The sequence below is a fragment of the Haemorhous mexicanus genome, chromosome 3 (assembly GCF_027477595.1).
Source record: "Haemorhous mexicanus isolate bHaeMex1 chromosome 3, bHaeMex1.pri, whole genome shotgun sequence".
Taxonomy (NCBI): Eukaryota; Metazoa; Chordata; class Aves; order Passeriformes; family Fringillidae; genus Haemorhous; species Haemorhous mexicanus.
The window spans coordinates 74,120,715-74,133,842 of NC_082343.1; the positions used below are offsets into that span (position 1 = coordinate 74,120,715).

The window sequence follows — 13,128 nt, forward strand, 5'->3', positions numbered from 1 at the left end:
GAAAGAGCTCTGTGTTGTGGAAACACTTTAGCTATATTTTTTACTCTGCATCAAATCTTATTTAGTTCCTGGCACCAGAAGAGCCAGCAATCTGAGATGTGCTCCACCATAGCCCCCCCAGCTGGCTCCTATTGCTTGTTTTGTGTGTGGATGAGGCTGCTCTCCCTGCACATACACTAAGCACATGCCTGTGCCAGCCTTGAAAAATGTTAACCCTGCATTCCCCTTTAGCTTTCACAGCTACTTCCACTTTTCATTAGCAGCTCTGATTATTAGGAGAGATGCTTTAAAGGTTGGCACATATTAGAAAATGCCGTGTGGAAGATCTTGGTGATGACAGAGGAGACTCTGAGACCCTTGTCATAGGAGTGAAAACAGGAAAGTTTAATACAAGTCAACTCTGAACAGTTAATGAAGGTCAGCTAAACTTAACTAGAGGCAGCAGTAACTTTAAAATGCTTCTTGCTCCAATCTTGCTGTACTCTTGGTGGTATTCAATACTTATACCATGTGTCCCAGCTGAACTTAAAAGATAACACTTTTAAGACCCCTAAAGCTGACACCTTAAAAGGCCCCACAGCCTCTCCCAAAAAAACACCTTTGTGGCAGGTGTTCTGACTTTCATTTCTGTGAGAAAAATCTAATTCCTACAGAGGAAGGATGCGTATGGAAGGATTCTTCCATAGCAAGCATGGGTGGTTTTTTGGTTTGGTGTTCTTGTGTTTATTTTTTTAATGTAAATTTCACCTAAGTGAAATTGAATCCATCTTGTCTCAAACCTGATAAGTCAAGGTTATTCCTTTTGCCACCTGGATTCTGGTTTGACTGTGAAGCTGATATGAATTGAGTGGTGATGCCCTGGCCCTGTGGCCTTGAACACTCTGCCTAATGCAAACCCCAATATGCTGATGTGAAGGAGTTCTCTGTATTTACTGCTGTGTGACCATGCAGGCAGTACTTCTGATCTAAGCACTGACCAGTGCTGCTTGTGGCACTCGGTGAGATGGTAATGGTCAGCAGTAGATAAGATTCAGATAAGCCAGTGGGACGGGTCCATCAAAACATTGACTGTGGAGCTCTTCTTGGAAAGCAAAGGCCATACATTTATCGATGCTGCAGTTACATTCTGGTGCCTCCTTCCACTACCCACCCAGCAGCTCTATTGCTGGCCATAAAATTAAGTTATTTTGTCACCTATGGTTAGTAATTCTAACTTAAGCATAGTAAATCTAATGCAGAGATATTTACTTACTGTAAATTTGTCTCCCATGAAACAAAGGGGCACTAACTTTGCAGACTTATGTAAAGGGTATCTGTTTCTGTTAAAAATAATGGAAACAGCAGGTTAGGACATCTTGTAGAGTAAGTGTATATACTAAGAATCAATAAGTGTTTTATTAGTGTGTGGAGATTGTTTGACTAGAAAGGATTTCTTAAAAAAAAATCCAATTGCTGTAAAAAGATAAAAACATTAACTGTCTGCTTCACTTTCATTTAAAATCTTGTGTTTAATTTCTTCTTTGTTGGTTACCAGTTTCTGTTATTTTGCTGTAATGTTTGAACTTGGAAGAAAGTGGCTTTAAATTATTGCTTTTATTTATTCAAATATATTGTTGGCATCATAGGTTTTACAGTTCCTATTAGAAGTTTGAAAGATATTTCTTGCTACACTGAAAGAGAAGAAAATTCAATTTAGAAGTATAATTTCCTACCACTAAGACACTCCATAACCTGGAAGAGATTAATAGAGCCTTATGACAGAGACTTGATTTAAAGCAGGAGATTAACACTGCTTTATCAGCCCATACCACAAGTGAATTAGCTCAAGAAATCTGTTTGATGTTGCAGAGTTGTCTGTTAGAAAAAGGTCTCTGGATATTTATTAGATCATCACTGAGTACTTGCTGTAGGTTTGTCTATCTGGCAACACAGGAACAAACTTCACACCAGCCATGCTTATTTTGCAGTAGCATGTTTTATGTTATTCTTTGTTATCCCACAGGAAGCTGAAGTCTCAAAAATAGGGGGATAGTCTCTAATAAACTAAGTTAAATTATCAAATAGAATTACAGTGATGTTCTGATTTCATTAATATTGAGGACAAAAAAAAAAAAAAGCTTAAGCTGTGTTTTAATTGGAAAGGTTCTTTCCCTACACTTGTTGTAAATATATTTTTTTTTTTAATCAACAAAAGCCTCATTTCCTGTCCTACATATACAAGTGTTTATCTTTGGAGCGCATTAAAGGTGTTCAGAAGTTGGGCCTGACAGGCTGGTAGATGGACAGATGTACACAACTAGCAGAGGGAACTGGGAGCTAATGTGCCAGGGCTGCAGCTGATCACTGCTCCAGGCTGGCATTCCAGCTCTGCTTCTGGTATAAATTATATCAGCACCAAATGAGGGGAAAAAACAAAAAAGTCTCTGGCACTCAATCCATTTCTGTCATTTGGCAGCTGTGCTCTATATCTGAAGATACAGACACCAAATTAACTGGTAGTCCTTAAGATCCTGTATGCTTTATTTGGAGTAAAGGAGAAATCTTGTCAGGTGCATAAATAAATATAATGTATGTGCTTGTGTGTATGCACAAGATATGCATGTATGCACACAAATGCTTTTTCCTCCAGTACCTTTCAATTCTCTTGGAAAAATGTCTGAAGCAGCTGTTGTTGGAAGTTCAGCTAGTCCAAAATGAGGTCTGCATGATTTTGTGTAACTTTGTTTTTTATTTATCCTAGATTTGTAGCATCCAAGGTTTTATTTCTAAAGCTCTTTCTTCTAATAGTTTTTTGCCATGCTCTCTATGCAAATGAGTCTGCAGAATTGTCTTTCTAACATACAGATTGGATGATTGTCACAATGATATGATTTTTAACACCAAGCTTGTGTTTGTTGCCCACAATAAGGTAATATATAGGGGCATTATAATATAATATATATAGGTTATTATATATACATTATACTAAAATATATAGGTAATCTATAGAGGTACATTCTCAAATGCTGCACTGCAGAGGTAAATGCAAAAAGTAGCATATTGTATGTGCTAGGTATGCAATGTCAAATTCTTAAAAAGTGCCTTTTCTGGGTATCTCAAATGTTTCTTTGGTGCACATAAGAATTAACAAGGCTGGTAAGGTGTGTAAATTTTGCTGGTATGAATATCTGAATTTCATAAAGCCAAAAGAGTATATTTGGGGTGTGGAGACAGAAGTGTGGATGGGAGAGCAGCATTTATGTGAAAACAGCTTGAAGCCTGTTTGTGAGACTTGTCTTAGGGAAGAGGGAAAGGGAAAGCCCTCTCTGCATCCAGGCAGGAGCAGCGGGCTTTGCCCCATGCCAGCAGCATGGGCATGAAGTTCTGCTGATCACAGTGAAGTACCAAACCAGTATCATAATCTGCAGCTTGGGGATGGGACAGCAGCTGGTTAAAAGGGTCTAACTCAGATAAAAAGGCTAAAAAAGAGCTAAAAAAGAATTGTGGAGTGTAAGCAAATGATCAGAGACATAAGAGCTGAAGTAAAGGACAGGTACCTGAGAAAATATTGTCCTTATTTGTTTTCACTTTAGGATTTCTCCAAACTTTTTATTCAGTTCAGCAAAGGCTTGAACTACCTTCTTAAGCTTGGTTGAAGCAGGCCACAGTCTCTGAATACTGCAAGGAGCAGGTGACAGCTATGCCCGTCTTGACAAGGTTTCCACATCTGTTTCTCTCGGTGAGCTCACACACAGTCACAGAGCTCACACAGAGCTGGGTTTACCCCCATGTAAAGGGCAAAGAGGCAAAGCCCTGTTACCTCAGGGAAGTTGCAGTCAGTGGAGGTGTTACCTTGTGAACTCCTGAGGTTTCCTCTGTGCTCAGTTTCCAGGGGCTTCCCTTCCCCTGTGTGCCATCAAGGAAAGCGGTCACCATCTGGTCCAAAGTGTTTGTAAAGTTCATCGCTGCAATAAATGTTACTCTGCATGAATACAAACAGGCTGTTGCTCTACTGCATTTCTGGAGTATTCACACCAGTATGCCAAAACCTTGGAATTTATTAATGCGAATAAAATTAAACTGGGTATTTTCCAGCAGAAATTGCCTTGGCAGAGCACTGGCTATGATGCTGTTGGGGACACCTCTGACTTGCTATGGTGCTCACTGAACCATTTTTTTGCTTGTAGGCAGAATCAAGAAACTGCCTGCTTTATACTAGTTTCAATCTGAATGTAGAAGTCTCTGCCTATGTTGTCTTTTGACTTCTTGTATTGGAGGCCACAAGATATATGGGTTTTTTTTCAGGAGTTTACTGTTTGTGAGCTATTAAAATACATTTTCTGGAAAGACTGTCGGCAAAGAGAACTGAAGATCTGGAGAATCCACCTTTTTCTTTACAAATGTGTTTTAATAGTTAAAAATCTTACATATAATACATGTAATACAACTTACATATAACTTAAATTTACTTGACTTCAACTGATGTTGGAAACTTGACCATTCAATTAAATATTCCTTCTGTAAGATGTGCTTTCCATGACCACGGCACTTGGACACCATGGCCAAAATCTTTCTTGCTTCTAATTAATTCCTGAGACTTCTAAATAATTTGAACTCTGTGCTCAGTATTGTGGAATACTCTTCAGTACTGGGGATTCATATCAGTTTCCAAGTTTCCAGTTGTACATCCCTTCCTATCTGTCCCATAACAGTCTCCTCAGAGTTTATTTCACAATTTACTGTTCATCTGGGTTTGGGCTTTTTTTTTGTTTTTTGTTTTCAGATTATGGACATGGGAGTGTCTGATTGAATTTATGCAATCCATATATAGGAAGCTTTTAACTTACTATTCCAAATTTTAAATAGACAAGGACTGTGATAGCATTGATATGAATATAGATAAACAGAAAATCCCAATGAGAAGCATGAAAGGAGGAGAGCCTATTTACTTATTTTCTCTAAAGCCAGACTCTCAATCAAGTGCTTGTGCAGGTACATACACAGCATGGAAAAAAGATAGAAGGAATTTGAAGTCCACGTGCAGCTGCAGACCTGTGTCACTGGAGTAGCAGAAAAGTGCTGAGGTAGTTTGTATGACTGGATCTAGTGAAGGGCTCTGCATCCAGTGATAGGCTGGGACAGTGATGCTTCGCTGACAGGGAAGCTGAACGGAGTTAGGAACAACTGAAGTCAACAGGGCAAACACCAGACTGTGGGATCACATAGGCTGCATCCCAGGGTGCCAAGCATTGGCTGATAAAATTGCAAAATCCCTCTCTATCATCTTGTAAATGTGACGACCATCAGGAATGGGACAAAGGCAAATAAATGCCTTTTTAATGCCATTTAAATGAAAAGTGAGGAGAATTTGGGGAATTTTTGACCTATCAGCCTAATCTAGTTCTTAGTTATGGAGCTTGTCTTCCTGGAACCCATGTCCAAGCACGTGAAGGATGTTAAGGTGACTGGGAACAGCCAGAGTGGATTTACCATGGGCAAATTGTGCCTGGCCAGTCTGTCATGTTTGTGTATTGGCAAGTAGATGAAGGGATTGTGGTGGGGGATGTTTATGCTTTAGTACCATTCTGTGAGGTGCAGAGGGAAAGAATGGCAGAGACCAGAGGCTAGCTGCAACAATGGAAATTCCAAGTAGATATTAGAATTTTTTTTTGTCCAGCACAAGGGTGGCCAAACACTGTAAGAGCCTGGCCAGAGAGGTTTTGGTGTGTCTGTTCTTGCAGACATTCAGAGCTAGAACATGGCTATGAACAACCTGATCTAGTTGATCTGCTTGGAAAAGGAGGTCAATCTACTTGATATTTTGAGATCCTTTCTATACAAACCTGGGATTTGAGAAAGACTTAAGTCTCTAGTGTGCCTATCTGATGGTAGCATCTCAAATGCAGATCTCCCACTTTCCAAGTGACTGTTCTAACTAATAGAAATGATGACATTTTCTTCATGAGAACTGTTGGCAAAACCTAGCTTTGCTTTCATACTAGCAAGTTCTGGAGGAGGTAGAAATGACAGTTCTTGGGAGTTACTTTTTCTATGCCCTGTTTCATCTAAAACCAGTTTACTCTTGAACAGACAAGATAGATAAAACCAGTTAACAGCGCAACATATTCTTTATTAATGTATTTTTTGTAATGTAGTGAAAACAAATATTTATTAGGAAATTTTCTTTTACAGCATTTTCTTTCAGAAAACATATTTGACATTAGCCAGAAAAGCAATTTTCATGACAGAAAACAAGAAATAAATCGGACTTGCCTTGTGATTAAAGAGTCTGTGATTTTGCTATGCATATTGTAAACTGCATGAAAGCACCTCTGATAGGACCAGAAAATCTTCAAGGTTAAGTGTCACAAGTTTGTTTAAGCCGTTCTCTTTTAATTTGCCTTGGAGGATATGTTTTCAATGAGAGGCTGAAGTCTGCTGATTCTTGCAGTCATGCTGGCATATTGCCACATCATCTGGACAGAATGAATTCTGCCTTTCCCCTCATTTGAAAATACATTCCAGTGTGGTGACAGTCATCACCCTCTTCCCTTCATGTCCCTCCTACCCCAAGACAAGCTATTCCTCTGGCAAGGGAGGCCTCCTCCAGTGCAAAGGACTAAGAGCAGGTCTTTGAGCAGGAGTGAGGGGGTGGCTGCATTGCTCCCTCTCTCATGGAACTGGGCAGGCTCCTGCAGTGCCTCCCAGTCTGGCAGCAGGGAAAACCATCACGTTGTTGCTCCTCCTGCTGGGATACACTTTGTTCCTTAAAGCCTAGAGAGATGTGGCAAACTCAAGGTTGTTGAAGTTTTGCTTGGGTAATATTTTGCAGATGATTCTAAGTGTATTTCTGCAGCCTGACTTACATTGTCCATCTGGGATTTGTAAGGGGCCTGCAACACTTCCAGAAGTGAAGGGAAGACCATCTTCTCCTGACTTCCTGGGCAGCAGAATAGGTTTGTGTGGCTGGAGACCAGAGACACTGTCCCTGAATACTCAGTCCATTGTCAGAAACTTCATGCTGTTCATAGCCACAGATTTTAAAAGGTAGCAAAAAAAAAACCCCAAACAAACAAGCAAACAAAAAAAAAAAACCCAACAAAAACTCACCAAAACTGGAAGAGCTTTAGAACTAGGTAAAGGTGTCTCATCTTTTGAGATGCTAACTTAAACAGTTGAGACAGGGATGAGATTTTTGTCACTCACCTTCACTTTTATTTAATGTGAAAACCTAATGGCAGGTGCAAGGGGCTGTTTGTGAGGTCCCCTAGAGCAGGGGCTGCCTACATGAAGCCCAGTGCTTGAGGAATTCAGAGGCTTCTGAAAAAGGGTGTCTTAATATGGAGTCGTTCACTCAAACAGGGATATTCAAAATTGGGAGTGAAGCTTTTAATTTTGGGGGCCAGTTAATTTCTTTAGAGGCCATGAAGATGATCTATGCCTTCAGGCAAAAGTTCAGGGATCAAAAAACTGCCTCATCCTGTTGTAAAAACGTGGCTGTTGCTCAGCACAAGAAGCAGGTTTATGTGAGTTGTATTTCAACTATTCTTTTTGTCATTTTTTTCTTAGATCTCTGAGCTGTCTATAAGAGTAAAAAAGTTATTGCTAGAGAAATTGGAAACTGGTACTTGATAAATAGTGCTACATCACTCTGCAAAGAACAGTTGATGAATACTACCATTGTATGTGAAATGTTTCTTTTTTCCCCCTCTTTAATAGCAACATTTTAAACTACGTTGTCCCACACAGGGGACTGCTAAGTAAACCAGAAGTGACATATGATAAATGTAAAGCTGTGGTTGCAGCTCCAGGAATCGATGAATTGCATGTCTCACAAGTGGAAGGGCAGTCATGCTGTTGCTGCTTCCAGAGTGATAAATGTAATTCAATCTATGAGCAGCAAAACATGAGTGTAACTTGCTAATGCAACTGCTTGCCTCCAAGAGGAAAGAAAAGTTTGTCAGAAACTGTACTGCTCTGCTGTGAAACCTCCTGCAAAGTATTTAGTTCTAAAGTTTGCAAGGAATCCAACAGAGAACCGTGGTGGTGTATAAGTCAATAACCCAGAGAATGTTTCTCTAACAAATGTGGTTTAGCACCTGTGAGTATTGTTAATCCATCTCAGGCACAGGAGCACCAAAAAAAATGTCACCTTGAGAGATACTGGAACAAGAAAGATAATAATGCTGTAGATGAAGGCCATTATTTATGCCACTATGAATGTGAAGATGGACCTCTGGGAATGACCTCCTACAACTCAGCAAGTTGGAAAGCATGTTTTGAAAGCTGTTCTGTAGCAAATGATTAAAAAAAAGTCTAGAATAAAGAAGAAAATAGAGGTTGAAAATGAAGGTGACATGCTCCAGTTCTTGTGGGGACCCTGATTTTGACCTGTGCCTGGTGGGCTGCTAATCATGAGTGGTTTCTGATAAAGAACATGGAGCAGCTTCCTGCCAAGGCTGCTTGATTTTCATTTCATTTTAATTCCATTTTGAAATCATATTTAATAAATATTTAATAAAGGATATTTTTTTTCCCAGAGCAATTCAAGGAAATTCAGGCAGTGTCACAGTTCACTGAGCTTGTGCCAGGGCACTGCAGTGTTTCTGTAAGGTTCAAAAAGATAATTTTTCATGTTAATATGCTGTTAAACAAGCCAACCCTAGCTGTCAGGACTGCCACAGCAAGACCTTTTTGGAAGGTTGCTGTCAGAAGGCCAGCAGACCGTTATTGAATGGGCATGTAGGAGCTGATAAATTCCTTATGGAGTTCTGACGTATAGAAGGTTGAACAATAGCAATGTCTTAGAGCATATGGAAGTGCTCTATCTAGGAAAAGTCTAGCCCTCCTGTCCCATTAGAAGGAGCTTGGGAAGATGGTTTCAGCAGTTGCTTTTCTCACAAGCTGGATAATGACATGAGATATATCCATTTTGAACAGAAGAAAGTCAGAGGTGTTTAATTTGGAAACAGAGCCCTTTTGGCTTTTGCATTTTAACTAAAATGCCTTCCCACCCACAGAGCTTTTTCCTAGACCCTGGTTTTACACAGGGCAGGTGCACAGACAAATGCCTGCTTGGCTTGACGTGAGCTCCTCTTTACATTTCTAGAATTTACTGCAAATTTAACATCATTTTGATAGACTGAAAAGAAGATGTAAGAAAAAAACCCAGACCATGTAACTGAATAGAAAAAGTGCAGCAGATTTCCTGGGGTTTTCCCCCCTCTTCATTTTGGTTTAACACCCTCTGCCTCAATGCTTTGAATGGGAAATATTGCACTGCCCTTTGGCACTGAACTCCATCCCCTACTGGTCTTAGCAGGAGGCAATGCTGCTCATGCTGCTCATCAAGACATTCTGTCCATGCAAATAAGATGCAGATGATTGCAAGTACTTGTACCACAGAAGTGCTTGGAAGTCCAGATGGAGCAGGTGAGTGGAGATCTAAAGAAAGTGCTGCCCAACATTACTGATTGCTAATGGTATAAAGTAAGAGCATTATCTGTACAGCTCCAAATGTGTAGGAACTTTCAGGCAAACATTAAATACAGGGCATCTAGCTAGCAGTAGATTTTTAAGCTTCTGGAATGGGAGACAGGATTGGATGCAAATGAGCAAGAAAAGGCTCATCTGGCTACTCCATGGAATAGAAAAATTTGAAATGAAAGACACATTTGTGATAAACGTGATTGAAGTTCCTTGGGAGAGTGCATGTGTTTTTAATAACTTAACATGAATGTATTTGTTTTTTTGTCAGAATAAAATGCTAAAACCAGTCACGAGGTACTGAAGCAAGGGAATCTCTGGACTGTGGTGCAAGTAAATTCACAACCCTCAAATCTATTCTTAAAACTCCTGATCAGAAGTAAACATCAAACTGTGGTGCCACTTAATAGTGGATAAGAGATTCCAAATAGATATTCTTATCAAGAAATGAACTATGAATACTTCCTCAGCTTCTAAGGCTTATTCACAATAAATCTCTTCTCTACACTTGCCATTTTCCCAGATCCTTGTATGTTTTTCTGTCAGTGTGACCTGTCTCTGGGGGTGACAGTGATACTCCCCACACTTTGCTGGCAGCCCAGTTTCTGCCTGTTTCACCTCTCAGACAGTTTCACAAGAGACTCAGGGTATGCCTGGTGCCTCTCTAACCCTGGTGTGGTTTAAAGGTAGTTATGAGTCTTAAGAAACTGAACCACAATCCAGGTGAGTGTTTGGCTGGTAGTAGTTAGAAACCAAATGCTTTGTTATTTTAGGCTTCATTCTCTTTTTTTTAAGAGCTGGCTCCAAACCCTTATCAACTCAGTGAAAGTGATCAGTAACACTTCCCCCAAACTAGGAGAACTTTAAACCTTTTTTCTCTGCAGTTTCTTTTCAGAATGACTGAACAGTTGCTCATGCACTGTGCCAGGTGCATTTCCTTTCTTCCTCCCTCTCTCCCTCCTAAGGCAAGTTGAGGTGAGCATACTGGATGAAAAAAGCTCCTGTGTAGTTATTCCTCCTTTTTCTTCTGCTGGTAGTAGCCCCCTTGCTTGCAGTTATTCTTCCTCTAGCACAGCAGTAACTGGCTTCAAGACCCTAAACTGATGACTTTTTTTTTTAGTTTCTATCCCTTACAGACATACTGTCAAGATTTTGAAAAATGCTGGTAGGCTATAGAGAGTTTAAAGCAAAATGTGGGGGAGCACTTCATGTGGCATGGCCTTCTGAACACCTCTGGATATGCTGTTTGAAAACAGGTATTCAGGTGGAGAGTCCAGGTCTCTGTTTATCCCTCAATCATATTTTATCTGTTCTGACTGGGGAAAATATTCGATGAATCTGAAAACCCAGTTTGCAGGATTTCAGAAGAAGAAAACTGAAAGTCTTGTTGAAAGATCCTGGGTCTAAGAGCCTCTTGCACTTTACCCAGTAAGATATTATCGATGAGACTTGTTTAAAATCTGCCTTCTTCCTCCCTGCAGCCCCCAGAACCTGTGGCATGGGGTTCAATGTTTTGCCAAGCAGGGGACCACTGACAGTTTCTGGCAGAAAGAGCATGATTGTCCTGAGTGACTGAGGTGCAAGTAGTTCTGTTGTTTGTTTGATTGTTTTTTTTTTTTTTTTGTCAAAATTCATTTGAGAGTGTTTTACTCTGAGGTTTTTTATTTTATCAGAGGAGTTCTGGGGTCGGCTGTCTGTCTCTGCCCCCATACACGCTCAGGATGGTTCTTACACGCTGGGCTTCAAAGGATGAGACTGGACGCTAGGTTTTTTCGGTCTTCAGTATTGTTTATTATCTCTTATCTAAAAAGTCCTTTCCCTGCCTGAAGGATCTGACCAGCACGGCAGCCAAAGGCACTCTGCCCACCCCCAAGGCGGCTGCATCTTTTATAACAAAAACTACGTATATCATATTTACCTTTTGTCCCCAATACCTATCATCTTCGTCACTAACTACACTCTCATCCCAGACCAATCCCCAAATGCCAACACCACCCCAGAAGATGGAAGACAGGAAGAAGAAGGAAAAGCCTGGTGGCACACCCTGATTCCTCCATCTTGTCTCTACAACCCCCCTGTACCAAAACCCCAAAATTTTTGATTCACCCTATAATGATATCTTCCCTTCACCATTTACACCCGAGTGGTTCTCGCAGGTTCCATTTCCTCATACCTCGGTGGCACATCTCTAGATGGATCAAAATCAAGCCACCAAGTGCTTTTGGCAACATTCCAGGACTCCCGAGCCCCCCAAGGGTTCTCTTGGTAGCTCTGGACATCAGGAGTGATGTGCTGAGCTCCCACAAGGAGTGAAATGAAATTTTGCTAGAGGGGGAAAATTGCACTGCTCTGATTGTGCCAGGATAACAGCAGGGGCACAGAGTTCCCTCCTGGCATCCAGGACAGACGTGTGAGTACCACTAGGAAGGCGCTTGATAGTGGAACCCACAATTTTCATGCTGCTCATCAAGACATACTCATGTGGCCAGCCCTTGGCTCCTGAGCCACGTGCAGCAAGATCCCATTGCTGGATGCTGTTTGGCTGAATGTGGCTGGGGGGCCCTTGGGTCTGGCTGGATGTTTTGCTCCATCCTGCCATGGAGCTCCGGGGTCTGAGAAGCTGTTATCCCATGCCCTTTCTTGTGACTTTGCCACTCCTCTCCCCTTGCCTTTCTGACATAAAAATTGTTTTTAATGGCTCTTGGTCATAGGGGTTTTGTACACTGCTTACAGGGTCAGTAAGGCTTCTTGGTCCCTTGTCTCACTGCATAGGGAGAAAAAGAAATAATGTTTGTATATGAGACCATTGTGAAGCCGTTGGTGTCTACATGAAGGGTTATGCTGATAATTAATCAAAAATAGCATCCATATCTGGGACAGTTCTATTTTTATTTCAAAGTCTGCCCTGGGACTGTAGAAGACCTCTGAGAAACTGTTGTAAGAGATGAAAGAGCTGAAAAATTCCCAAATGGCACCTAAATAATAGGCTGCAAGGGCAGAGAGGTGGGAATGGAGGCTCCTCTGTTCATGTTTGAGGCTAAATGTTCAGCATATCAGCTTTGCAACAGCAGTGAAGTGATGGGCATCTGTTTCTCTGACCTCTTTCAAGACAGCATTTTTCTTTCTGTATCTGAAATCATTCCTGGTTCACCTTCTGAGGACCTTTCTAGTTCAATCTACAAAGCCTTTTGCTACTCACTGTTCCTCAGTGAAAAGCCATTTGGAAGGCAATGAATCGTGAAGTGGTCTGATAAATAGTTGGCAGAGGAAAGATGCTCCAGTGCTTGAGAGACTAGTCAGGGATTTGGATGATCATGTTGGCTTTTCTTTTTTAATACTTCTTTTTTTTTTCCTCTACAGCAGACTTCCTAAAGAAGCTTGGGAATGTAATTTAGCTTCACTTTGCAGCTCATGAAAGTGTTGTGGGAAAGGCATCTGAGGTGATTGGTCATCGCAGCAGGATGGTATCAAAAGAAAGATTGGAGCCTTCTCTATTGTTTTTTGTTTCTTCTAACTTTTGGTTAAATACACTGCCAATCTCAGTTCCTTTCATACCTCTAACTGAAATATATTAAAACAGACTCAACTTTTATGGGACAAGTCCTCCTCTTTTACTCATGTTTTGACTCCCAGAGGATGCAGCTGTAGATGGGATCTGGAAGA

General features: G+C 40.8%; 1 protein-coding gene across 2 annotated transcripts in view; it reads left to right on the forward strand.

Annotated features, from left to right (window-relative positions):
- HACE1 (HECT domain and ankyrin repeat containing E3 ubiquitin protein ligase 1) overlaps positions 1-13,128 on the forward strand; it is an 88,678-nt gene that overhangs the window by 56,053 nt on the left and 19,497 nt on the right. The window contains exon 24 of one of the 2 annotated variants that reach the window (XM_059842381.1): positions 12,826-13,055. The exons of the other annotated variant lie outside the window; for it this stretch is intronic. Coding sequence (XP_059698364.1) covers positions 12,826-12,880 — 55 coding nt within the window. The 3' untranslated portion in view covers positions 12,881-13,055. Of the gene's footprint in view, positions 1-12,825; positions 13,056-13,128 lie in introns of those variants that run through there. 2 annotated transcript variants of the gene reach the window in all.